The sequence below is a fragment of the Trichinella spiralis genome, assembly GCF_000181795.1.
Source record: "Trichinella spiralis strain ISS 195 chromosome Unknown Scfld4, whole genome shotgun sequence".
Lineage (NCBI taxonomy): Eukaryota > Metazoa > Nematoda > Enoplea > Trichinellida > Trichinellidae > Trichinella > Trichinella spiralis.
Window position 1 is genome coordinate 3,740,426 of NW_003526943.1, and position 23,484 is coordinate 3,763,909.

The following is a 23,484-nucleotide window of genomic DNA, read 5'->3' on the forward strand; positions in this document are numbered from 1 at the left end:
AATCACTGCTTCCGGTTGTTCGCTGACATATACCTCTCCTGATAAGGGGTATGATGTTTCAGTGCACAATATATTTATCCAATTTATCCTTTGGACATAATGTACTGTCAGAGCTTGCTTTGTCTACTTGTTGACAGAAGTTACTCATGAACAATCAAGCATATATCAGGCCAAGTATATATCTTTTATATTATATTATATATATATATATATATATATATATATATTAGCCAAAAATATGTAGCCTCTGTCTATTATTACCTTAACAGTGCTTTTGCTGATTTTCTGCATCGCCTTGACTGGAGTATTTTTCTGTTTAGCAGGTTTTCAGCCACTTCTATGCTACTGAAGAAATGTCTATTGTTGCGTTTCTTCCTTTCGTACACCACTGTGAAAGTGGACGATTTCCCAGAACGACTACATTCATTCAGCTTGATGAAATAACAAGGTATACCAACCTGACAGTGGATATGAGGCTGCTACATCACAACACTAGAATTAGTATGCTTGACACAGTAAAAGGTTCTCCGTTCAAAATTACTTTTGGCATGAAGTCAGCATTCGGCATGGAGTCCTACATTTTGCCACAGAGTTTGCTTGAATGTACCGTAATAGAAGAGGATATTCAAAGCTTTTTAGCGAAAATGAATCCAGTGATAAAGCAGTCTGTGACAAGAAGGAAGAACATGGATGTAAAGAATACGTCGCAAATGGTGAAGCGGGTGCCTCACACCAATCTGAAACACTCATCGACGTTCGAAAGACAGCTGCTGCTGGAATTAGAGGGTTTGCAATGCTGATGACAAGAAGGTCTGCCAAATTCTTTATAGTTTATGAGGTTTGCCAATGTGCTACGCTCTGGATTCCAGCAGTTGAACGTGGCAGAGCAGACTCTAGGAATCTGCTTGTATCGCAGTATCCAATGACCTGTATGCTGTTGGCTGTAGAGAGCGTGCACTGTCTGCCGAATTTACCGCGGCTGACCTGAATATCATTGCTGAAAGGATTTTGAATATCGAGAATACTCCACAAGAAAAAATTTCAGTGAAGTCTGCTACTGTGAAGTCTACTCGTAGCCAGGGTTATGTGAAATGCCAATGCGTAATCTTATGTAAGTCAGGACGATGCACCTGCAAAAGGAAAAATCACACCTACACTCTTCATTTTATTTTGGTAAATCATGTAAAAATTCATGTTATTTTTAGGACAGATAAATTAAAAAACATAAACAACGATTTCCTAGCACAACGGTTTGCCCATTCTGTGCATTTTAGCATTTTAGCCACGAAATGGGCAATGTATCACATTGGCGGTAACACATATGATATATCTGATACATTATATAAACATCAAGAGATCAAAAGCATCATAAGCATGGAATTTATCTTCAACTAATAAGAAACTAGTCGTTATATAAAATATATTAAAGTTATTAAGATTGGTTTACAGAAAATATTTTGAAATAAGTGTCATGAAAAATTTAAACAGCTTTTGTTTAAATTAGATACTTTTAATGTAAAATTAAAGTTAAAACATAAGTAAAAACAATTTTAAAATAGCGTTGTGAATATTTCATGCTCATTCTTGATCAGCATTATACTGAAGGCAGAAATCGCTTGTACACAATGCGCAAAATATTAGTAGAATTTAGAGCTGGTAAAGTATGTCGAATTGGCAGTAGAATGAGCTTTGACAGACGACTTGGTACCTGTTTTATGTATGAAGAAGATGATATGAGCTTGCACTTCTGCTGGAGAGAATACGACACAGTTGATGTTGAGGACGTAAGTATGCGACGTTGCAAAACCTTACTATTATAATAATTATCTATAAACTATAAAATGAGCGAAGAACATTCTGAACATAATTTCTTGTAGCTGTTTCAAACAACAATAATTAAGTACATTTAGAAAGAATTCATTTTCACTGAAAAGTTTGAAATAATAATGTCTTTTAATCTGCTGTTAATACACAGGTATCTTACTACATAAGCGTTTAGGACATAATCGTTACACCAGGAAACGCGAAATTCAAATGTGTGCCTTCATATACAACGCGCCGTGTTTATCAGTTAGTGATCAGTAATGTAGAAAGTTATTATTATTGGATGCAGGTCAGAACAACATCAATTGTATTAGCATTAGCATTTGCTTTTACAAAAAATGCTGACAACGTACTTTTAGGAGCCTGCCAGGAAAGACAGCGCTTATTGCAAAACTGTCAATAAAATTTTAGAAGGTAGTCCTTATTATTTTTTTAAACACTTAAGTTTAAATAATTTCTTCATCACATATCAGTGGTTGTTTCATAAAAATTTCTTTGACGATTAACATATAAATATGCATATTAGTTAATATATTATAGCAATTAGTGCAATTAATTGCATTTAAAACACAACAATGTTGTGGTTTAAAATGAAAAATAAATTTTAATTTGAAATCAGATTATGAAGAAAAGGAAATGCATAAACAAGAACAGCTTCTTGAAAGTTCAAAGGACAAAATCACTACTGGAATGCAACCTGATGATATCAAAAGTCACTCTGATTCTGAAATTATTCTTCGAAGCAGGACTAGAAAACATACTTCATTAAAATCAGATCTGCAACAAGTTTTTGATGAATTTTTAGCTGAATTGAGAATTTTAAATAATGAGAAAACTATATTTCTCCAAGATTACATGAGAAAGCAGTCATCAGATGATCACACTTTTCATTCAAGTAATTAAAAATTCAGCAAACTAAAAAATATTAAATTACCAAATACTGGCTTTTTGCAGATTCTGAAAATGCAGTTGACATTAAAAGTATTCTGCTTAATGACAAAGAAAAAGTGAAAACAGGAAAATGCCCCTCATCGTCGCGTCTCCTGAAGTAAATTATCTATTGTAAAATTTATTTTATATCTAGATAATTAGCATAGGAAATATTTAAATGAAACATGACTAATTAACGTGATTTTTACGTAAATTGAAATTAAGCTATATTAATTAACTAAAATTAAAAGCTGTTTATTCATACATAAGAGAGATTTTAAGAATCATTCCTTTTTAAATTTGTTGTTGAATGAGTAAAGTGAAATTTCATTTAAGTTAAAATAAATGAAGCTGAAAGTATTTAATAAATCATGATTAATAATTGATAGATTGAATCTTGGTAAAGTAATAGCTTGAGCTATGTAATTAATAAAACAATTTTAAAATCATTGAATAGTTGTTTGGAAATTTTCATCTATTTTCCTCTGGTTTCAGAGAAGAATGTATCATGAAGAAGAAAAATGAAGACACAGGATTCAGATCAAATGCCAAAAAAGGTAATTAATTATGTAAAAATGACGCATTCATTAAGCTAATGAATGTGATTATTATTCTTATTATTATTACTGTCAAGTCTTAATTTTGTAAATTAAATCTGGGAAGAAATTTCAAAAATATATTTTGTGAACTTCATTACTTCCTAAAGCTCCTTCTTTCTAAGCTAAACCATTCATTCATACTACTTACATTTTTCCCTTTGTATAAAAATATAAAATTTATTTATACCTAAAAGTATTTTAAAACAATAGATTTTAAAATGTATATGCATTTTCAGATAAAAATAATGAGAAATATTTACAATCTAAAGCTGATAATGGCGCTGATATGACAAAAAAAAATGGTCAGTCAGAAGAGGAATGAGAATAAAGATTACAGATTTTTATATTTTCATATTTAAATTTCAGTCAAATTTTTATTTCATTGCATATATTTGCAGCAACAGTCTTTTCAGAAATTAATCATTAAATAAACTTCTTATAAAATTCATATAATCAAAATTGAAAAATATGCAAGAAATGAACGTTAATGAGAAGCATATCTTATCGATTCACTCTTTTCATTCACTATTTTCTTCAGTTGGAAAATAAAAATAAAGTAATAATAAAAGTGAATAGTTCAACCAATACGTTGCTAAAAAAACTATGAGGTTCATGTATAATGAAATTTATTACATGCTAAGTATTTCTTACAAATGCTAAGAATTTATTCTTTATTGAAAGTATAATTTAAAATATTATAACAATTAATTAAATAATTCATTATCTGCAGTAGCAAAATGTGCAGTAATTATAATATAAAATAATTATCAATTCTTAATTTCTGAATAATTAGATGCAAAAAATAATTTGGTATAAAGTGTAAATTTATATAGAATTTATTCCAAAATCAAATTATTCTTCAAATATGCATACTGCTAACATTTTTCATTCCATCTTTCAACTAGTGAAATACTGCAACATTTTTGAAATTGCTAGAAATTCTTGATTTTGTACGCTGCAAATTTTACCTGAAGAAGCGCTACAGAAAAGCATTTGACCTTACCTATGATCTAAAATTAAATAAATTAAAAATTTAATAATTAAATTTAGTTCCTGAAAAAAATCTGCAGAGAACACGCGTTGCTGTACATGAGAAAAACTTCCTATCAATATTTTTAAACAATTTTGTGAACATTTTCAAATGTAAAATATTAACTATAATAAATTTATATTTCATTACTTACATAGATAACATTTTTCATCACATAGACAGAGAGGTTTTCTTCAAAATAATTAATTTTCAGAAGCATTCTAAATATTATTTTGAAAGCAATGAACTCAACCACTCATTTCAAGAAAAAACAAATTTAACTTTCAAATCATGCTTACGATATGGTTACAATTCAGGCACATTCTTTTACAGATATAAAGTCGTTATATAATTAATTGACCAGTATATTTTTTAATTAATGAAACTTTTTAATGCTGATTCATTTCAGCTAATAAAAAAATAATCTTTACTAAATAACAAAAATTCATCTTTATTATATTGCAAAAAAGTAAATTTGCTAATTCTTATAAATGTAGCAATTCCAAAATTTTTTATTACAAGTTATTACCAAATCTAACATCCGCTAACAAAAAATTTGCACATTTCTAATTTTCATAGAAAACCAGCGTTTAATTATTGAGAGTTATTTCGAGATGCTATTGTTTGCAAGGTATTTATTCGTCGGTACAGTTTCACAGTTCGACCAAGGTGCATCTGGAATTTGTCAAAAATAAATTCTTTATCCAGCAACAACAAAGTCTTCCCATTTATACGATACATTTTAAATAACAAAGCCTCTTTCTCAAACCCTAATTCTGCCACAAAATTACATACATCTTTCACTGTCCATCCATTTATATTCGATTTTGCCGCCTTCAGGAATATTGCATCATTTTCCAAGCTTGGCAAGTTAAACCTAAAACAAAACTTAATGTTAAAGGCTTTCTGAATAATATTAGCTGATTTACGAGTCTTTCGGGTGTTTCTTGATTTGAATTGTTTTGAGAACCTCTTTGGCGTAATACGTCATTTAATCTTAAATCTAAAAATAATAACTGCTTTTATCACAGAGGTACTTATGTAATTAACTGATGCATCACAAATTCACAGAGATGTTATAAGTAATTCAATGACAGTATCAACAATTAATATATAAAAAATGTGATTCAGTAATTTTGAGGTTTAGTGGAACTTGAATGCTATCATAAGTAATCATACTCTAATTAAATATAATGTACCAGTAAACTTCAGCAACATATGCATGTTACAGATGACATCTCATTATGTAATCAAACAATATAGGGTTATTTATGTGGAAGCATTAGCTTTCAAAAATGACAATTGTGAAACAGCTAATAAGATATATACTTTACAGAAAAGCATTTCTTTTAAAATGTTAACCTTATATTTGTTATTTGATACATGATACATGATATACAAAAATAAATGAAAACTTGCTTTTCAACGTATGCAAGAATGAAAAATTGCAGCAGCTCTGTGCACAAAAATATTTCTGTAATGCTGACAAATGTTAAATTACTGCTTTAATACTTTGAATGAAATTGATAGACTAAACCGAGTGTAGTGATTGATAAACAATAAATAAATTAAACCAATGATATTTTTCTTATAAATACAGTAGATATTTAGTTTTCAAGCATTAATTTAAATAATGTCATGCTATTTTATATTTAACTGGCATTCTTTAAATCTCTTACATAAATTACATTTGAAATGACGTAAATTCACATGACAGTAGATTATCTTTAGATTTATTTATGCAAAATGCTAATTTGAAATTTGTTACACTGTAGCATTTCGATAACAGCTGAGTTGTCAACTTTTGAAGCCGTATATTAATGTCCGGTATCATATATTCATAAAATATGCAAATATTGATATAAATGTAGGTTTTCTTCGTTTTTCAATATAGTGAAACGTCTTTATCTTAGCCACTTTAAATTTTCTTTTATAATTCATTTCAAGCTGCAAAGCTGTGAAAATTTTCTAGTGAAAATACAGTTTATTTTAACGATCTGTGAGAATATTATAAATATAGCTAATTACTGCGCTATATAAATTTAAAATCATATTTTTTAATTGTTGAGACAGAGATCATTATGAATATAAAGACATTTTGATACATTTATGCTTCATCAGACAATTTTAAAAAATTTTCATTTAGACATCAAAATTTTAATTATTTGTATTGTAATCACAATCTTTTCATGCAGTTTAAAATTAAACTGAAGAACATTTTAATTAAGAAATTATCACTTTTTAATAAGATTGCAAACATTGGTCACACTGATCGACTGGCTTTTAGGAGCTAATTTAAAGAATAAAAAGATATTTCAATGTTATTTAAGGTCAGTAAAATCAGAAGCAACTGTGAAATTTTACAAAATTTATTCTTTTTAAAGCATAAGTGAATTCTCTTTTACTTCAAAATAATCAAATTGAAAATACTACTTCAATAATTTCATAATATTCATAGATGACTGCATTATGAATGTTTATCACATGTGCTGCAGATAGAATATATATATATGTTAATGAAACTGAAATACTGTTTCCTCATTTTTAACTAGAACTCTTGAATCTACTGTAATTTTGACTCTTGAGAAAATTACAGTAAGTTTATTGCAAATTTACCTGCTTTCATTTATTACGTATACAGGAATATCCCGCTTAACGCAGCCTCGCTTAACGCTGTTTTACTATAACGCTATTTTTTTAGCATGTCACGTGACTCAATTTTTCTTAAAGTGAGAAATTTAGCTAAGTATTTTTAATAGCACTGGAACGATTTTATTAAATTATGCTGTTTGTGCTATTTCATACATTCCATCAATTATTTACGATAACTGGTTTGGATTCTGTTGTTATTATATATTTAGTCAATCATTTTTAGTGTGCTATGTTCATTATCTCACAACGAGATTAGATGATGAATTGAAGCACCTGGCAGAGCTATGCACTGATAATAAACCAACAGTCACTGATTCAAAGGCGGATATATTCTTGAGAACTATAACAACAGAATTCCCGAAGAACAGCATCCCCAACATCGCACAAATCAGGGATCAGTTCATACAACAGGATCTTAATGATGAATGAAGTTCCAAAGCAAGAAGGGATGTTCTAAAAATGATATCTTGTTATCAAGAAATTCTACATGAAAGGATATGTACGGATAGTCTCATCAGCAAGTAATCTATGGTTGAGGAATCAAAGGCTAGTCCAACCTCACAATGATTAATATGAAAAGTAAAGTATGTATACGTTTTAATGAATATTTCAAATAAATTTTGTTGTATATATTCTGACTTTTATTGGAATCGATGTACCATAAAAACATGCTATTTGACCCTGCACAACGCTGTTTCATTTAGCGCTCTTTTTTCAGGAACAGGCCAAGAGCGTTAAGGGGGGTATGCCTGTATTACATTAATATAAAACATTAAATTAATAGATAATTAGCATTAATAAAATTAAATATTAAGCATTACAGATATAAAAAATTTCACAGGTTTTTATGTAAGCAATGCAATAAATGAGAAATTAGTCTGTTCAAAATGTAAATACCTTTAATCAGCAGCAGTTTGTACTACAGTGTCATATCCACCACAGAAAAAATCTCCTGTGAATCAAATACTGAAGAAAAAATTCAGCAATATATTTTTTCTAATAATTAATTTTAAACTTTTTTGAATATAATGTAATGTTTTTTCTGTGATTTCCATCAACTTTTCGAGTTATGATATTCTTTAACTCATGCAATTTAGTATGACGTAAGTTTATGGTAGTATTTTAATTATAGTACTTGTTCAGTAAATACTGTACTCTCACTCAGTAAAGTACGGTCATACCTCCAACACTGCCAACACTACACTTGATCTGAAAGGTAATTTTATTGAATATTATTTTTAGTTTAGGTTTGAATTTTTAATTTTTCTATTCTATCCATTATTTTCTGTTTTATTCACTGCCATTGTTTAGTAAAATCAATAGTTTTCCTGAAAATTATAGCCCTAATTGCACCCCGTTTGTTAACTTTTTTGGTGTTAGTATGTTTTTTGTTTTTTCAAAAATATTAAAGCAAGTTAATAATTTATTTTTTATAAAAAATATTCATGATATATATATATATATATATATATATTTTATTTATTTATTTATTTATTTATTTAATATTATGTTATGTCATGTTACGTTGTATGCAATCATATGATCGATCATATGATTTTTTATCTTATGCTAATATTTTATGAAAAATTAATTGAAGAATTGTATTGTTTGAAATTGTTTATTTTTCCGACAATGAATTAAAACTTAGTAATATTTGCGATGTAAATTACAGCTGAGTATTTTCATGTTTGCATATTTTTTTTATTTTTAAAAATGTTGATTTCATACTTTCAGATTATTGGTTGATCTGTGTTGATCTGAATAAAAAACATAGTTTTAACAAACAATATATACACTAGTTTGAATTGCTGCTACATTTAAACTACAAATGGTTTAGACATGCTAGAAAATACTGTGATATTCCAAAAACTGAAAAAATTTAAAAACACAGAAAATTTTGGAACTTGGAAATTGATTATATGGCAGTTACTTTTGCTGTTACATGCACGAAAATGTCCGCATGAATTAGCAAATCTTAATACTTTTAAAGCACAATGCATATTAGTGCAATGCCGACATGCAAAACTTATCTTGAAGCACATAGAATATTGTTCTGATCAAATTCATTGCAATGGTAGGTGTTCAAATACTAGACTGTTGCTTTTTATTATGTTGGTTTTAGCATTTTTCGATGTGTTTTAGAGCCATATTGCAGAAGTTCAAAGAAATTGCTTTTTCACTGGAACAACTGTAAGAATGATAATTGTGATATTTGTGCAACAGTAAAAAAGACTAATATTAATCAGTCATCAGTTCCAAAGCAAGACGGGCAACAACAGCTCAACAACAGCTCACAGCAGGATGCATCGAAACAGAGTGCCATTTTAACTGCTTCATCAGAAAGTATTTTCTTCAAATAATTCCGCTTTATTAAGTGAATTAAATTTCAGTTACATTAAGAGAAATTTCATTTGGCGTTCATTAAATTTCATAATAATAAATATTAATTTTTATAGTATTCTCATTTGTATTTTAATATTTAAGCAGATGATAAAACTCCACAGTTAATATTATTTATAAGATTAAAATTATTTTGTAAGAGAATCTATTAGATATCAATAATAACTTTATGAATTATGTTTTTAATTATATAATTGTTTTTAGCTTAAAACTTGAATTTTTATTTATGCATAGGTAATCAACTGTCCTTAGCTGAGTCAGAATCATTATCAAGCAACATTAATGATGATTCTACTTCACCTGCGGCAGTATGTGAGGTAAGTTATTTTTTAATGTAAATATAAAAGTACATTGCACTTTGGTTAATATGAACATGAAAAATGTTGAGTATTTATTCATCTTAACCAGTTGTTCATCTGTAAAAAGTGCGCAATAAATGTGCAGGGAACATGTTGACAAATAATTTGTGCATGCTAGGAGATTAGCTTTACTTTTGAAAACGCGCTTGACATCAGTTTAACGTTTACTGATTATCAATATTAATGTTAAAAAATTGAAAACGTTCACGATTTATGTCTACAATGAAATTTTCAACTTAATCAAGTGAATCAAAGACGGATTGTAGGACGACACGCTGCGTTTGAGTAAATCATGTGATTTTCATTTTCATGTTATCTTGGGTTAATGTGTTTTTGGAGAAAAGCTGTTCGTACTGAAAGGCAATTCATGTTCCGCAAACATGTTTGATGTTCTCGTTAACTCAGTTCATCTTTATCCTATTGCATATGTTACTTTTTTTGCCATGAAAATTGTTAAGCAGGCAGGAATATATCATGAGAGAGGAAATGAATAAATGAGTTGATGAATGATCCAATCAACACAATGAAATAATTCGCATTCGATATAGAAAATGCCATATTACCCGGCACCCTGCTTTTTGCTTCATATACCTTTTGAGCATCTATCTTTTACATGATCTGTTGTGATAAATGAGATGCTTATATATTATTATTTTTGCTATGCCTTACTTTTTTATCTCTGGGGTTTTCTGACGTCTCTTTATATGTATCTTGATCCTAAACATAAATCTTAGGTTAAATGATCAGTCAGTTTCTTAAATAATTTCTATCAGGACAGATAATGAATATCATTGATCAGTAACTCTGATGTGCTTTTGAAGGCTGGCGTATGCAGTGTAACGTGATAACAAAATAGGTTGGCACAATTGAATTCTCAATGGTGATATGCAATTGCTTTCAACGCTTTTTCGTTTGAGCAATCATTCATCTGGGCTGTTTGTTGCAAGTGATGAAAACCTGTGAGAACATATCAACTGATTTCTGACGTTGATTGTGCTTGAAGTGATGGTGTCAAGCAGTTCTATGTTCATTTAATTTGTCCATGGTATGAATCATTTGCACAAAATGGAGTGAACATCTTTTAAGATAAATTTGCTTTCTATTGTATCTCCTACGTTCTGATATGAGTACAGGCTGATGTACTCATATCAGTACTAATACAAGAGAGAGTCAAATAGGGAACACATAAATAAGGCATAAATAGTGAATGAAATACTTAATCTATTCTAATAAGATGGCCAAAATTGACGCGTGTTCTTGCTGTCATAAATATGTCATGAATGAGTTCATGAATAAGTGAGTGGATGCATTATGAAATCAGTTCCTACAGTTGACTTGACATACACAAATAATTATTACTTAATTAAATACTCAGTTATTTAATAATAATCTTGTAACATAATGATACACGACGCTTAATTTTCAAATATGTAAATTTTATACATTTTAGTTTATTTTATCTGATATGTTCATTATACTGCTTTAATATTTTTATTTAATTTTTTATTTACATTGAGATTGCATTCATACATTACAAATAATTTTTTGAAAAAATGTAACATAATGTCAGTTTTACTAAAAGTGAACATTTGAAAGACAAAAAAAAATTCAAAAACTATGTTGTGTAAAGAAAAATATTCAAATATTATAAATTTCTGAGATAACATTTGTTTTATATCTAAGACTAATGTTTTTCTGTTATACAATAATGTATTTTTCAGTTACTTTTATCAGTTTTCCAAACAATGTTAAGCATGCAAGAATGTGTTGCATTTCGCAGAAGTCACTTCTTTCAACCAATTTCAATTTCTGAAGTAAGTTATTTCATGGTTATTTAATTTGTGAAATAAAACATTTAGAAATCTGAAGAAAATCAAATGAATTTTTGCACTATTGAAAATAATTTAAAGAATAAGAAGTATGATTCTCCTTGGCAGTTTTGTGAAGACATGTGGCAATTATTTGAAAGGATATCAGCGTATTATTATAGGACATCAAAGCTTCATCGCTACTGCAATACCGTAATAAATATCATTACTGCGTTGCACACGACTAAATTTTTTAAGTAAAATATTTTTAGTTGGAGCAGTATTTTTCTGTAAAAATGGATGATGTGATGCGAATGCTGGGCTATTGCTGTTGTCGAAGTTTGTCATACACAGTAATGCCACTGCCTTGCCGTGGAAACCCAAGCTGTTTTATCAGAAGAAATGGTTGTTATTACTATTATCAAAAAATGTTAGTAATGTTTCACATTTTTTGTAGAAATTTTATATAACGTTATTATTATATATAAAGTTTAAAGCGTTTACAATTTAGTGTTGAAGTTGATGGTAAATGCAATGTTGTAAAGTATATTTACTGCCGAAAATGCTTCAATGAAATTCCTGAAGATATAATTATTGATGAAAATTCAGATGCTTCAGAGTAGAGTTCTTCAAATGCCCTCTTAAATAATATGACAGTATAAATTATTTTCAGCATGATTAGAAAAGAAAAGTTTGTGATACTGAAAAATAATCAAGCTATTTATGAAACGTTCGTGACTTGTAACATCTGTTCTAAGAAATGGCATCGTATTTGCGCACTGCACCATGATGGCATACACCCTGAAGGGTATTATTTTTATAAAATCGTTAATTATTAATGTTTAAGAAATAGTACTGCCGCATTTTTAATGAATTTCAGGTATTGAACTATTGAACAAATGTATGCTAAGTGTTGTGTGATTATAGGTTTATCTGTGAGAAATGTTGCATCAAAAAAAATATAACATTACCAAAGAATAAATTCACTGCTAAACGTAATAAATAAAAAATCTTTAATTTCTATTTTAAAGTTTTTGCTGTGATTAAAAAAATGTTTAGTACTTCCTCAGAACAAGATGTCTGCACATATAGAAAACCGAGTAAATAAGCTGCTACGTAACAATAAAGCTGATGATAAAGAAGTTATTATTCGTGTTTTGTCTGACTGTAATGCCGAGACAGAAGTGAAACCATTCATGAAAGCTTGGTAAATGTGCTTTCTGTGTTTTGATATACTTACAAATTTTTTCAATAGGTTTTGCGATTCTGGTTTAATGTCTGGCACATTTCCCTACCGCAGTAAAGCAATTTTTGCTTTTCAAATAATTGACGACAAAGAAATTTGTTTTTTTGGAATGTTTGTGCAAGAATATGGAAGTAGCTGTCCTCCGCCGAACTCAAGGTAAATACTGATCATTTTCATTTTGCAATACTAAATTTGCAGTGCTTTCTTTTACTTTTTGATAGTGAGCTCAATATTTTGAGATATTAAAAAGAATTAGTGGTTTTTTATAGACAAATATACATTGCATATTTGGACAGTGTAAAATATTTTGAGCCTCAAAATCTTCGAACGACTGTCTACCAAGAAATTTTGCTAGGGTATATGGAGTATGCTAAATCTCTTGGGTACAGGAAATCTTCATACTTTACTAGAAAAAATGGAACAAAGATGCCATATTTTAATTTTAGATTTATGAAAGTTAATATTTGGGCATGTCCATCTAATCGCAATAATGAATACATATTTTATTGTCATCCTCTTGAACAAAAAATTCCAAATGAAAAAAAGCTTCAAGAGTGGTATAAATGTTTACTGGATAAAGGGATAATGGAAAACATTATTGTGGATTACAAAGTAATTCTCATGAATATTTTACGTATCTATATGAATATGCTTATAGCGTCATTCTAATTTGGCTGAGGTATTGTCTTTACTTTTAGGAGATGTACAAACATATACAGGATAGTCATTTTACTTCAGTAACTGAATTGCCGTATTTTGAAGGAGACTGGATTCCTGAAATGTTAGAAAACTTAATAATGGAGCTGAAAAAAGGCATTCAAAAGCGTACGACTGATGTATCTATGATAGATGGCCCGAGTTTGGCTCACACAATTCAAAATAATGATCAGAAAGAAAATGTTACGGTTAGCCAAGACGTTATTTCTGAAAAACAAATATTTGAAGATGCACTACTCCATATTAAGAAACATAGGGAGGTATTTAGATACTATCACTATTATGGTTTAATTTTTACTAATGCGTTTTCAATATACTGCAGACTCACTTTGTAGCAATTCTCTACACAAATAACGTAGTCAACATTCTTAAGCCTATTGATGACATCGATATGTTGATTTCTTGCAAATTAATGCGCACCCGAAATCATTTTTTTTCAATGGCAAAGGAGTTTAAATGGGAATTTAGTAGTATGCGACGTACAAAATTTTCAACAATGGCTATTTGCTATAGGCTCCATAATTGGAACATGGAATCAATTGCAATTTGCGCTAAATGCAGAATTGCTTATGCATCATGGCACTGTACACTCTGTGAAGTAACGAAATCCTACTATCCTTAAATATCCATGGAAATTTCAACTTAAATTTTTTAGGATTTCAACTGCTGCCAGCTTTGCTATAATAGCACAAGCCATCATCATCTAATGGAAAGAATTTTATAATCTACAAAAGAATGAAGCATTTATTAGAAATTTTAGCATTTATTAGCATAATGAACTTATATTCTTTGTTAATTAGACTATTCTTCATATTTAGTTTTAGACAGTTTAATATTTTACTTCTGCATTTAGGCTAAATAATGCAATAATTGCAACTTTATGCATGAAACATGCAGTTGAAATTATTTTTCAAGATATATTCGTTTAGTTTAGCTATGCATAATCATGATGCATAAAATGCTTCATGTTTATGATGTTACAACTTGAATTTGTTCAGATACATTCAGCAATGGAATTAAAATTCACTGCCTTCTTATTTGTTTTATATTTTATATTGTCATATATTTTTGGTGGGTTCTGTCCATTATGTAAAAAGTAAAGTGTGCAGATGATGATAGCTTAAAAAATGCACTGCACCAGAAAGTCTACCACTACTTGCCAGCGGGGCAGTACGGTTTGGTCTTACAGACGGAGACACTCTCGAGACCAACGGCAGTGGTATTCCTTAGCGAACCAAGTTTAAATGATCATAAAATTGCTTTGGTTCAATATCACGTGGACTCAGACGTGAAAAGTATAGTGAAGCTGTGGAAAAGGACAAAACAGGCAACTGCGTTACACTGAAGGTTACCATGTCATGCTCCAAGTCATTGGGCAAATACAGCTAAAGAGCGCTATGTATAGAATATTACTCTATGGTGGTGATGCTCCGCTTCAGCAGCTGCAAGTAAGAGAAGGGGAATGGTAGCAGAGCTGTGGCAGACGGAGCTGCTTAGCAGTGATTGCAAATCAAACAAAATTGCAAATATGAAACATTCATCTACAATTTTATTGATGATCACTGTCATCAAATTTCATTCCATCAGTGGAGGGTTTCATTGTTCGTTCGATATCTATACATCTAACTTGTCGGTTACTATTTTGTTTTTATGTTTAATGGTCTCGACGAGAGTGAGTTGACAAAAATGCAAGGAATTAGATACAGCAACACACAGAAAGAAAAAATTTTTTGCAAAAAGTTTTTAAATGTTTACTGCAATGCATGAAGGTTGTTTGGCTCAAGATTAGTTTAGAATAATTGAAAATTTTTGAAAATTTATAAATTTGATTGCAAAGAACTGTTAATCTAAAAAAAGTGCATTTTTTGTGCCTTAGCAGTGGGTAAATACAGTAGAACAGTAATACCTTTAATACAGTAAAACTTTGATTATCTGAATTTACGGGTTTCGGTTATTATAAGTGGACGTTATCAATTCTTTTAAATGTATGTACATAATTGAACCGTTTATAGCTGCTATCCCCACTCAGGCGCAAAATAGTAGACATTGTGTTTATCGTTACTCACGTTATTTGCTTTTTGCTCCCTAAACTTGCATGCAACGCTTATTAACGTGGTCGGTTTATTCTTCACCGCTGCATACAAAAAGTACCAGGTTTATTTTGTATCATATTTTATATAATCAGTAATAAGTTTCTGTTTGAACAAGGATTGCTTCTTTGCAGCGACATCGCAAATATGTCTGATTATCATCAGCTGAGTACCGATGAATTCTTTCTGCGCTTCATGCACTTCAACCTGACTTTGAGGCAAGAATAGGTTTCTGAATGACCCGGCCCTTCATTTAGTATATCAAACATATCAGACGAATCGGTCTAATTTGCCCTACATTTTCACAGCGTTTTCTTGCTGGTCGCTGAAAGCGCTATGTCATTGGACTTCGTACCGTTGTCTTATTGGTTGCTTGCTTTTTATCATGTTTTCCTTTGCTTTCACTTTGCTTTTCATCATAAACGCTGTTTATCAGTCTTAAATCACCAATGGCAGCGTTTTCTGATAGCATTTGTTGGATTAAGCAGTCCATAACACCCTGATCTGCTATCTGATAGAAAATCTATTTGAGATCAAAAGAGGTTATTTTGATTTAGTTGATCTGCTGTATTTTAACCACAACTGATTGCCAAACAAAATTGGCTTTCTGCTAAAGCTTCCTCTATCACAGATGTTTATTTCTGCGCTAACCCAACATACGCAATGTTAGCAAGCATGAAGCATGAACTGATTTTTTTAAAAGAAAGGGACTATATAAAGATTAAAGTAAAATTCCTTGTTTGAAAACAAGAAAGATTTTAAAAGAACATTCACGCTAAAATTAGAAAAATGTTCACATGCTGAGATTTATTAGTTTGAACAGTTTTAGCTGAACAACTTCAGCTGTGAACAGTTTATAATTTCCCATTTTACTAAAATCACTTTACTAATGCATCTGATGTGACAAGAAACGCGAAAATTTTCTGACAAAGACGTACGCACTATATGCATATAACTCATAAAATTTCAAGCAAGCACGGACTTTGTCTGATCATGCATATAATAACAATTTTCTTTCAAGATATTTGTTTTACATTTTACACGTTTTAGTGATCAGCATTTTTAATACCATTTTTTTCATTATTCTATATTTTGCTATTGTTCTATAATGAAGTTTTATGAAGTAAGATAGGAATAGCTCAACAGATACATATGCATAAATTCATTTTTTTCAATTCAAAGTCTAGATTTTTTTTAAATAAAAGTTAGTATGCAAGGTATTCTTTTGAACGGTATTTAAGGTTTGGAGTAGAAGAAAATTTTCTTTTTTTGTCATGTTCGTTATTCTTACAATGGTAGATATTCCTGTTAGCTAGCCGGTTCGAGTTGGTTACTTTAAACAAGATAAATAAGCTCATTAAAATTCATGAGCATGGATTAACATTTGAGATTTGAAGCAGCGTCTGATTTTACGATTTTAATCACTTTCTTCCCTCTTGTTCGTCATTTTCACAATGACTGATATTTCAGACTGCATCTTGTATAAAATTGTGGCGACCTATAAATTCCTGGTTAATTTGAAGCAAAAAAGTCTGGGAAAGTTTTTTTTGTTATGGTAGAGTGAATTGAACCACATACTGGTATTAGCGACAGGTTCTAACATTAGACTGCTAACAACCAGGAGAATCTGGGGCATAGATGATACATTCAAGTTTGTACCTCAATGGTATCAGCAGCTTTTCGCCATCCAATCTTTTGTGGCGGGTAAGCTAGTGCTATTAGTCCATTGTTTATGTTCAAGTAATGACACTGGCACATCAGGTTTAGTTTTTGAAGCTTTAATAAACAAAGAGACAGTCCTCAAGGTCAGTCTTGATACACTAACAATTATTTGTTATTTTGAAACAGCCCTGATACCTGCGATTCAGGGCTACTTCCTGAATATTATAGGATACTACAGGACAGTTATTTCCACTACTGCCAAGCGGTACATAGGAAACTTAGTGAGCTGAGTTTGAAAACTCGATACAATTGAGAAAATAAAAAAAAAGAAAGAAAACATGCTAATGGCCACGGCTTTCCTCTCTGTACTGCAAGGGTATTCACCTGCCTGAAGTAAGCACTATGAGTAACTTATCAGCATTATTTCAGTTCTTCAGCAGAAGTAAATGAGTGATAAAAGACTGCGCTTTGGAATGTACATAATGTAAATATTAGAACCAGCAACCACTTAGAAGCATGGCATAATCTGCTCAACAAGATTGCGGGTAAACGCAAGTCAGGTTTTATGAATTGCCCCAACTCCTGATAGCAGAACAGGGTGTTATGGGCACGTTAATTTGACATGTGCTATGAGAAACCGCTGCCGTTGTTAATTAAGGCGGATAAACAGCGTTTATGATGTAAAGCAAGAACGCGTTGCGCAATATACAGGTGGATATACTAGCGGTAAGCGTACGCTGGAGCGGTTCCTTTAAGCGTCAGTGTACATAGCGCCAAAGCAGATTTAGTGCGGCTTTCCAAGTGGTGGTTCCATATTATATTTGTATTTTATGTATTGTATGGTATAGTATACTATAGTATTACTTCCATTTTTCCTTTTACATCGTTTCCATTTTGTTAATATCATTCACTGATATGTATAGTTAATCATTGGTAATGTTGTTGTTGCAGTTGCAGTGCACGAACAGTTGAAAACTCAGTACAGAAGTATAAACTGCTGGTCAGCTGCATAGTACAAGTATTTTCTATTTTTCATATATCCTAGCTGTATATAGGAACTAATTCCCACTATTCAGATTTTTGCTATAAAGTAAGTCAACAGATGCTATTCAGACGCAGGCTCTTATGTGATAAAATCTTCATAATACAAATAGGAATCTTAGTAATGACAGAACAAGTTAGGGCCAAACTAAACCAAAATTTTTTAAACAAATTAATAAAATTACATACATCAAAGCAGAAAATTATTGGGGTCCACAAGCTCCCAGACTTCCAAAAAGCCCCTAATTAACTTTGAATCATGATTTTTGATCGACTTAATCAATTTAAATGTATTTTAGATTAATGCTATTCATTAGTCAAAAGAGCATTCTTTACCAGCTGATGGGAAGAGAGATACAATTACACTCTGGGGTCCAAAAGACCTTCTAAGGGTTTAAAATTAGTTTTTATTCTAGCTCATTATTGATGAAATAAAAGCTGACCGATTTAGATTAGCAGGATCAGACTAACACAAACCCCAGATCGTGACCAGCAGCTTTCAAAATTAAAAAATGTTTTTTTTGTTTTTTGTTGTTGTTTTTGTTTTTGTTTTTGAAGACTTTTCCTAAATTTAAAAAATTATTTTTTTATTGTAAACAATTTTCTTTGTTCGAAGTAGATAATTTATATTTCCTCAAAAACAGACGATCAAACAGAAAAATTAACTAGGTTAATGGATCACAAAATATTAATAAAATTAATAAAAATACTAAGATGATTTCCAACGTATGTTTTAAATTGTCTAGTATGTTAATGTATAAAAGCAAAATTCAATGCAACATAAGAAAAAATTTGAGAAAGCACAATAAACGCTAATTATGTGATTGATGTAGGCGAGGTAACAGGAAGAATGCACAGCGAGTACCCTCCAGATCGCATCAAAACAGAAATGAACAGAACAAAACGGCGCATGCCGGCAATTTGTTGACAGGTGACCGCAAGAATATTTCCTAATCTGAAGACCATGGCAGCCTCCTTTCCTTTCCTAAGTTGTGCAACCTCATATTTATTTAAAACAACCATAAAATACACTACAGATTTCTCTGTAGATCAGTATCAGATCTGATAGTCCAATATTACTTCTTGAAGAACCTCAGCGAACATTTCTTTCTTGTACCTACACTAATTTTTTAAATTTTAGATATTAATATTTTAATATATAGTATGCGTGGGAATTAGAAATTGCTACTTTACATTTATATTTGATTTATTAAAAGGCATTCAATTAATTTCATCAGTTATTTACAAACATTAGGTTTCACATAATAAATTGCTTGTTGACAAATAAAAACAACTTAGTAACTTGCAGTTATATATTTGATATTTTGTACTCTAATGCATATTGAGCTATAGAAAATGTTCACTTTGATTTTAATTCTTTATTTCACCTTTATGAAGTAAATATTAAAACACCGGAGTTCAAGAGATGTACGTATGTTTTATTTTGTGCAGTTTGTAAAATGTATAAACTGATATTGAAAGGGTGTAAACATAATATGATACGCAAACGGAAATGGAAATGATTAAAAATGATAATTATAATGAGTAAGAATAAGAGTAACACATGTGAATACTCATAACAACAGCATTCCTGACGATCACTTATGTTTCCTCTGCCTTGCAGTTACTGGAACATGATGCAAATAGCATTCTGTCTGCTTTGGATATCCATATTTATGAACATGTCGACCAAATAAAAAATTATATTTTGAAATTATATAACGTTAGCATACTTATTAACAACTGTTTAGAAATCGATTGAATCTTAATTATTTTTTTCAATTTAAATAATCCTCCATGATCAATTTAATTAAACCCGCCTTTTTATAAATTATTGAATCATTTAACTTACAAGACAAAATGCACAGATACTTATTCCAGTAAAACTTAAAATGAAAAATGAGAAGTTACTCGCACCCCGACGCAGTATTCATATTAAAGAACGCATTTAAATATTCATGTAACAATAGAGGGAAAAGGCACTTGGATAATTTCTAAACACAACTGTAAACCCTACTCATCCAAATATCTATCTAGTCATTTTAGATTATAGATTTGTATGAATTTCTGTTATGTTGGGACTGCGATTATTGCACTGCATGTTCCTACTGTAATGTTTACTGTTGACTGTAGTCTAATGTCTGAAATTATGCTAATTAATATTATTCATATTAATTGTTATTACTTATATTTAAAAAATTCTAAAATATCATCATTTTAGTCTTTATTTATCTTACCATTTTATAAAATGAACAACAGAGGATAGAGGTGAGACTTAAACGTGTTTTTATTAATTACATCTTTACCACGCAGAATTTCTATGTATTTTAAAAAATAAATTTCATAATAAAACTGACTCTAATTTAGTCTATTATTCTGTATTTTTTAGGAAGAACAATACATTCAAATCTGTTGCAAAGGTTTACTCTTACAGTATGCATTCTTTAAAAAACAAATAATTCTTCTTGTAAACATTTACATTTGTTATGCTTTTGATTTTATTCCCAAAATGAAAGAAAAACACAAGCTTCGTCACATAATATAACAGTTTAAACAAATGAAAAGAATTTTGCGACGGCCTTAACAGTAGCAAAATTATATGTAACTCAAACTTAATAGAAGTACAACATTTATAAATCATAACGCCGAGCGCGAGCCTTTCTCCGAACAATTCTTTCCAGATCATCTTCAAATTCGGTCTTTAATATGCGAAGCTTCTGCTCAGAATTGCTACAGTGGCTATAAAAATTTCTAACCACACTCATTGCGAGGGCAACGTATTTAAGAGTGGGTACGTCTCTATCTGAATCTGAGAGCTCTGAAAAATACGGAATAAAATTTTAATAAATTTGACCTAATATAATATACTTTGTATACCTTCTAATGCTTTTCCTAAATCACATCCATTTGATGTGAATTCGCATTTCCGCACCACTGAGGGTAGATGCTTATCTGTCTGCCTGTCCGTCTTTTGTTTCCCTTAATTTAATTAACGAACATAAAAAATAACAAAAATAAATTAAGAAATAACTTAAATTTACCTCGCTTATCGCAACAGAGGTTATGTCGAATCTTAAAACGATGAAGCCATCCGTTGCTCGCCTGAAAATCATTGATTTCCAGCTGAGATGCAAATTCTAAAGCTTTCTTTTTAATTGCAGCATTTGTTGGTATAGAATTCCTCGCTATAATACAATGCATTATGCATATACTAAAAACAAATTAATTAATATTACCTGCTTGTTCATCATAGTACATTTTAATCATGATATCAATTTCTCTGAACTTCACTTTCGGATAAATATAGGCTTTGCTGTTGCCAGGGCGAGATGTTAGAGAATTCTTAATCGGACCTGTTCTTCCCATTGGCTTCGATGCTTTATCAGGAGTTGGTTTTATCGCCAGGTTTTTCTCTTTAATCATTTTTATCGTTGCATTTCCTTGTCGATCCTTTCTCAGTCTGACGTGCACTCTTTCGACTGCCATTATAAACTGAAAAGTCATTCACTTTATAATAAAATCCAAGATACTGCATAAAGTAATATCCTCATCACAACACAATGCTGAAAATAGCAACGAAGTTACGCAACAGATCTCTGAAAACGAGCGCAATAAAGTAACCCTTCTTTTAGTGATAATTAAGACTAATCACGTAAACAAGAAAAGCGCATATTAAAAATAGAATTTTTAAAATATGAATATACAGGTTTAAATTAAGATATCTTAAATTATTTAAACGCAATTTTATTTTTTACTATACGTGAGTTTTCGTGCTTAGACAAATATACAGTATGGAAAGTATTACTGTAGCATGAGCAATAATTCATTAAAATAATAATCAGTATTGGTAAAGCCATGCTAGTGTCGTTGATTCTTTAACATATTACTTAAAAAATAATTTTTTGCAGGAATTTGAAAAAAATTTTAAATATTTAAAGTGCCAAAGGAAAGGAGGTCAACCTTTCAAAATTACATTAGAATTGATGAAGTATTATAAAGGCTCATAAAATAGAAAACTGATCTATAAATTTTTTTTTATTTATTTTATGTCAAATTAATTGAACATATGTGCTTTACAAATACTTTTAAATTATCAATTAAAATCATCATTACATAACTTAAAAAATAAATGTTTAATTTAAAAAATGCATAAAAATCTGAGAAAACTAATTATAATATATCACTTTACAAGAATTATAGTCTTAAAGACTGAAAAAATAGTAGTTTTTTATTGATGTAAATGTTCATACGATTAAAAATTTAAGTTTTACCCATATTTATATTATTTTGTTGAAATAAATATGAAAATTGTAAAATAATTATAATTATATTCATTATTTTATTATTTTGCTACGAATTTAAGTAAACTGTAAGTGACACACTTTTAATGTTACTTGAAAATCCATTAAGTTGAATGTTTACGTTCGCATTGCCAGTTTGTTAACTTCTTTTGTATTGTTGTGCGATACTGTTCAGTTGCTGTCATTGCGTTGTCTTCGTATATTTTCCGACCCGTAGCACAAATTGTTAATAGTTGCTTATTTTTATCTCGATTATCAGTTAATTATCAACTTGGTTATAAAGCTTTCGGCCTGCAGTCATCTACCCTTTTGAAAAAAAGCACTTTTTCCGTAAGTGGTATTTTATATTAAAAATTTCAGTCTCATTTCTTTCATGCCTAACGTTTTATATAAGTTAAACAAGCTTGTATATTGCTTGACGTTCCAATTTGAAGAATACAATTTTGATAAGTGATTCTTATATTACATTATTTTTTGTAGTAACTTCGAAGAAAGCATTTTTACAAGCATTTTAATTAAGGATTTTATATTTTATTATGACTTATATATTTCTTAATTCTTATGACGTATGCATGACATGGAGACATTTCTTAATTCTTATAGTCGGGTATGTAATTATGCCGTTAATAAATTTTAAAAGATTGTTAATAGTTGTTATCCTTCTGGTACTTTTTTCAATCTTTAGTCTAATTTATCTAGCTTTCTTTACTGATTTATTATTTATTGCAAATTGATGGCAATTTATTTTTTTTAATGAGCTTGTTCCATTTTGTTTAAGAAGTGCATTTTTTGAATTCAAAACAGTTATTGATTTTTATAGGCAAG

General features: G+C 29.9%; 7 protein-coding genes across 7 annotated transcripts; 2 read left to right on the top strand and 5 right to left on the bottom strand.

The window, feature by feature from the left end:
- The first annotated feature begins 353 nt into the window (after window positions 1-353).
- Window positions 354-3,675, top strand: Tsp_00997 (protein ADRM1). Its single transcript, XM_003376686.1, has 9 exons — window positions 354-448; window positions 640-929; window positions 1,046-1,173; window positions 1,560-1,784; window positions 2,184-2,238; window positions 2,444-2,719; window positions 2,779-2,872; window positions 3,250-3,311; window positions 3,590-3,675. The coding sequence occupies exons 1-9, from the start codon at window positions 354-356 to the stop codon at window positions 3,673-3,675; spliced, it is 1,311 nt and encodes a 436-aa protein (XP_003376734.1).
- Window positions 3,676-4,977: 1,302 nt separating this feature from the next.
- Tsp_00996 (atherin) lies at window positions 4,978-5,374 on the bottom strand. Its single transcript, XM_003376687.1, has 2 exons — window positions 5,313-5,374; window positions 4,978-5,260 (listed from the first exon to the last, which is right to left on the bottom strand). Exons 1-2 carry the CDS (start codon window positions 5,372-5,374, stop codon window positions 4,978-4,980), a joined length of 345 nt encoding a protein of 114 aa, XP_003376735.1.
- A 3,500-nt stretch (window positions 5,375-8,874) lies between these two features.
- Tsp_00995 (TAZ zinc finger family protein) lies at window positions 8,875-14,187 on the top strand. Its single transcript, XM_003376688.1, has 10 exons — window positions 8,875-9,109; window positions 9,178-9,378; window positions 9,670-9,752; window positions 11,516-11,608; window positions 11,875-12,032; window positions 12,276-12,410; window positions 12,858-13,004; window positions 13,118-13,460; window positions 13,547-13,825; window positions 13,888-14,187. Exons 1-10 carry the CDS (start codon window positions 8,875-8,877, stop codon window positions 14,185-14,187), a joined length of 1,974 nt encoding a protein of 657 aa, XP_003376736.1.
- A 604-nt stretch (window positions 14,188-14,791) lies between these two features.
- Window positions 14,792-15,134, bottom strand: Tsp_00994 (hypothetical protein). Its single transcript, XM_003376689.1, has 2 exons — window positions 14,979-15,134; window positions 14,792-14,950 (listed from the first exon to the last, which is right to left on the bottom strand). The coding sequence occupies exons 1-2, from the start codon at window positions 15,132-15,134 to the stop codon at window positions 14,792-14,794; spliced, it is 315 nt and encodes a 104-aa protein (XP_003376737.1).
- An 855-nt stretch (window positions 15,135-15,989) lies between these two features.
- Window positions 15,990-17,413, bottom strand: Tsp_00993 (conserved hypothetical protein). The gene is made up of 2 exons (XM_003376690.1): window positions 17,315-17,413; window positions 15,990-16,166 (listed from the first exon to the last, which is right to left on the bottom strand). The coding sequence occupies exons 1-2, from the start codon at window positions 17,411-17,413 to the stop codon at window positions 15,990-15,992; spliced, it is 276 nt and encodes a 91-aa protein (XP_003376738.1).
- Window positions 17,414-18,244: 831 nt separating this feature from the next.
- Window positions 18,245-19,462, bottom strand: Tsp_00992 (conserved hypothetical protein). The gene is made up of 4 exons (XM_003376691.1): window positions 19,451-19,462; window positions 19,224-19,357; window positions 18,836-18,923; window positions 18,245-18,322 (listed from the first exon to the last, which is right to left on the bottom strand). Exons 1-4 carry the CDS (start codon window positions 19,460-19,462, stop codon window positions 18,245-18,247), a joined length of 312 nt encoding a protein of 103 aa, XP_003376739.1.
- A 966-nt stretch (window positions 19,463-20,428) lies between these two features.
- On the bottom strand, window positions 20,429-22,844 carry Tsp_00991 (tigger transposable element-derived protein 6). Its single transcript, XM_003376692.1, has 9 exons — window positions 22,781-22,844; window positions 22,543-22,567; window positions 22,332-22,379; window positions 22,114-22,231; window positions 21,595-21,850; window positions 21,400-21,543; window positions 21,227-21,337; window positions 21,003-21,176; window positions 20,429-20,499 (listed from the first exon to the last, which is right to left on the bottom strand). The coding sequence occupies exons 1-9, from the start codon at window positions 22,842-22,844 to the stop codon at window positions 20,429-20,431; spliced, it is 1,011 nt and encodes a 336-aa protein (XP_003376740.1).
- Between the last annotated feature and the right edge of the window lie 640 nt (window positions 22,845-23,484).

Coding starts and splice junctions, on each gene's coding strand:
- Tsp_00997 (XM_003376686.1), top strand. CDS start 354: ATGTCTATTGTTGCGTTTCTTCCTTTCGTACACCACTGTGAAAGTGGA. Junction 1,174..1,559: donor ACACTCTTCATTTTATTTTG/GTAAATCATGTA, acceptor ATTTTAAAATAG/CGTTGTGAATATTTCATGCT. Junction 3,312..3,589: donor CAGATCAAATGCCAAAAAAG/GTAATTAATTAT, acceptor ATGCATTTTCAG/ATAAAAATAATGAGAAATAT.
- Tsp_00996 (XM_003376687.1), bottom strand. CDS start 5,374: ATGACGTATTACGCCAAAGAGGTTCTCAAAACAATTCAAATCAAGAAA. Junction 5,261..5,312: donor AAGAAACACCCGAAAGACTC/GTAAATCAGCTA, acceptor GTTTTGTTTTAG/GTTTAACTTGCCAAGCTTGG.
- Tsp_00995 (XM_003376688.1), top strand. CDS start 8,875: ATGCTAGAAAATACTGTGATATTCCAAAAACTGAAAAAATTTAAAAAC. Junction 9,379..9,669: donor TTTAACTGCTTCATCAGAAA/GTATTTTCTTCA, acceptor ATTTATGCATAG/GTAATCAACTGTCCTTAGCT. Junction 11,609..11,874: donor AACCAATTTCAATTTCTGAA/GTAAGTTATTTC, acceptor AAATATTTTTAG/TTGGAGCAGTATTTTTCTGT.
- Tsp_00994 (XM_003376689.1), bottom strand. CDS start 15,134: ATGACAGTGATCATCAATAAAATTGTAGATGAATGTTTCATATTTGCA. Junction 14,951..14,978: donor CGGAGCATCACCACCATAGA/GTAATATTCTAT, acceptor AGCGCTCTTTAG/CTGTATTTGCCCAATGACTT.
- Tsp_00993 (XM_003376690.1), bottom strand. CDS start 17,413: ATGTGCCAGTGTCATTACTTGAACATAAACAATGGACTAATAGCACTA. Junction 16,167..17,314: donor AAGCTGCTGATACCATTGAG/GTACAAACTTGA, acceptor ATTTTCTATCAG/ATAGCAGATCAGGGTGTTAT.
- Tsp_00992 (XM_003376691.1), bottom strand. Junction 18,924..19,223: donor GTTTTGATGCGATCTGGAGG/GTACTCGCTGTG, acceptor TTTTAAATTTAG/GAAAAGTCTTCAAAAACAAA. Junction 18,323..18,835: donor GCTGCTGGTCACGATCTGGG/GTTTGTGTTAGT, acceptor TGTACTATGCAG/CTGACCAGCAGTTTATACTT.
- Tsp_00991 (XM_003376692.1), bottom strand. CDS start 22,844: ATGACAGCAACTGAACAGTATCGCACAACAATACAAAAGAAGTTAACA. Junction 22,568..22,780: donor AACAAACTGGCAATGCGAAC/GTAAACATTCAA, acceptor CTATTTTTTCAG/TCTTTAAGACTATAATTCTT. Junction 21,544..21,594: donor GTACTATGATGAACAAGCAG/GTAATATTAATT, acceptor ATTGTATTATAG/CGAGGAATTCTATACCAACA.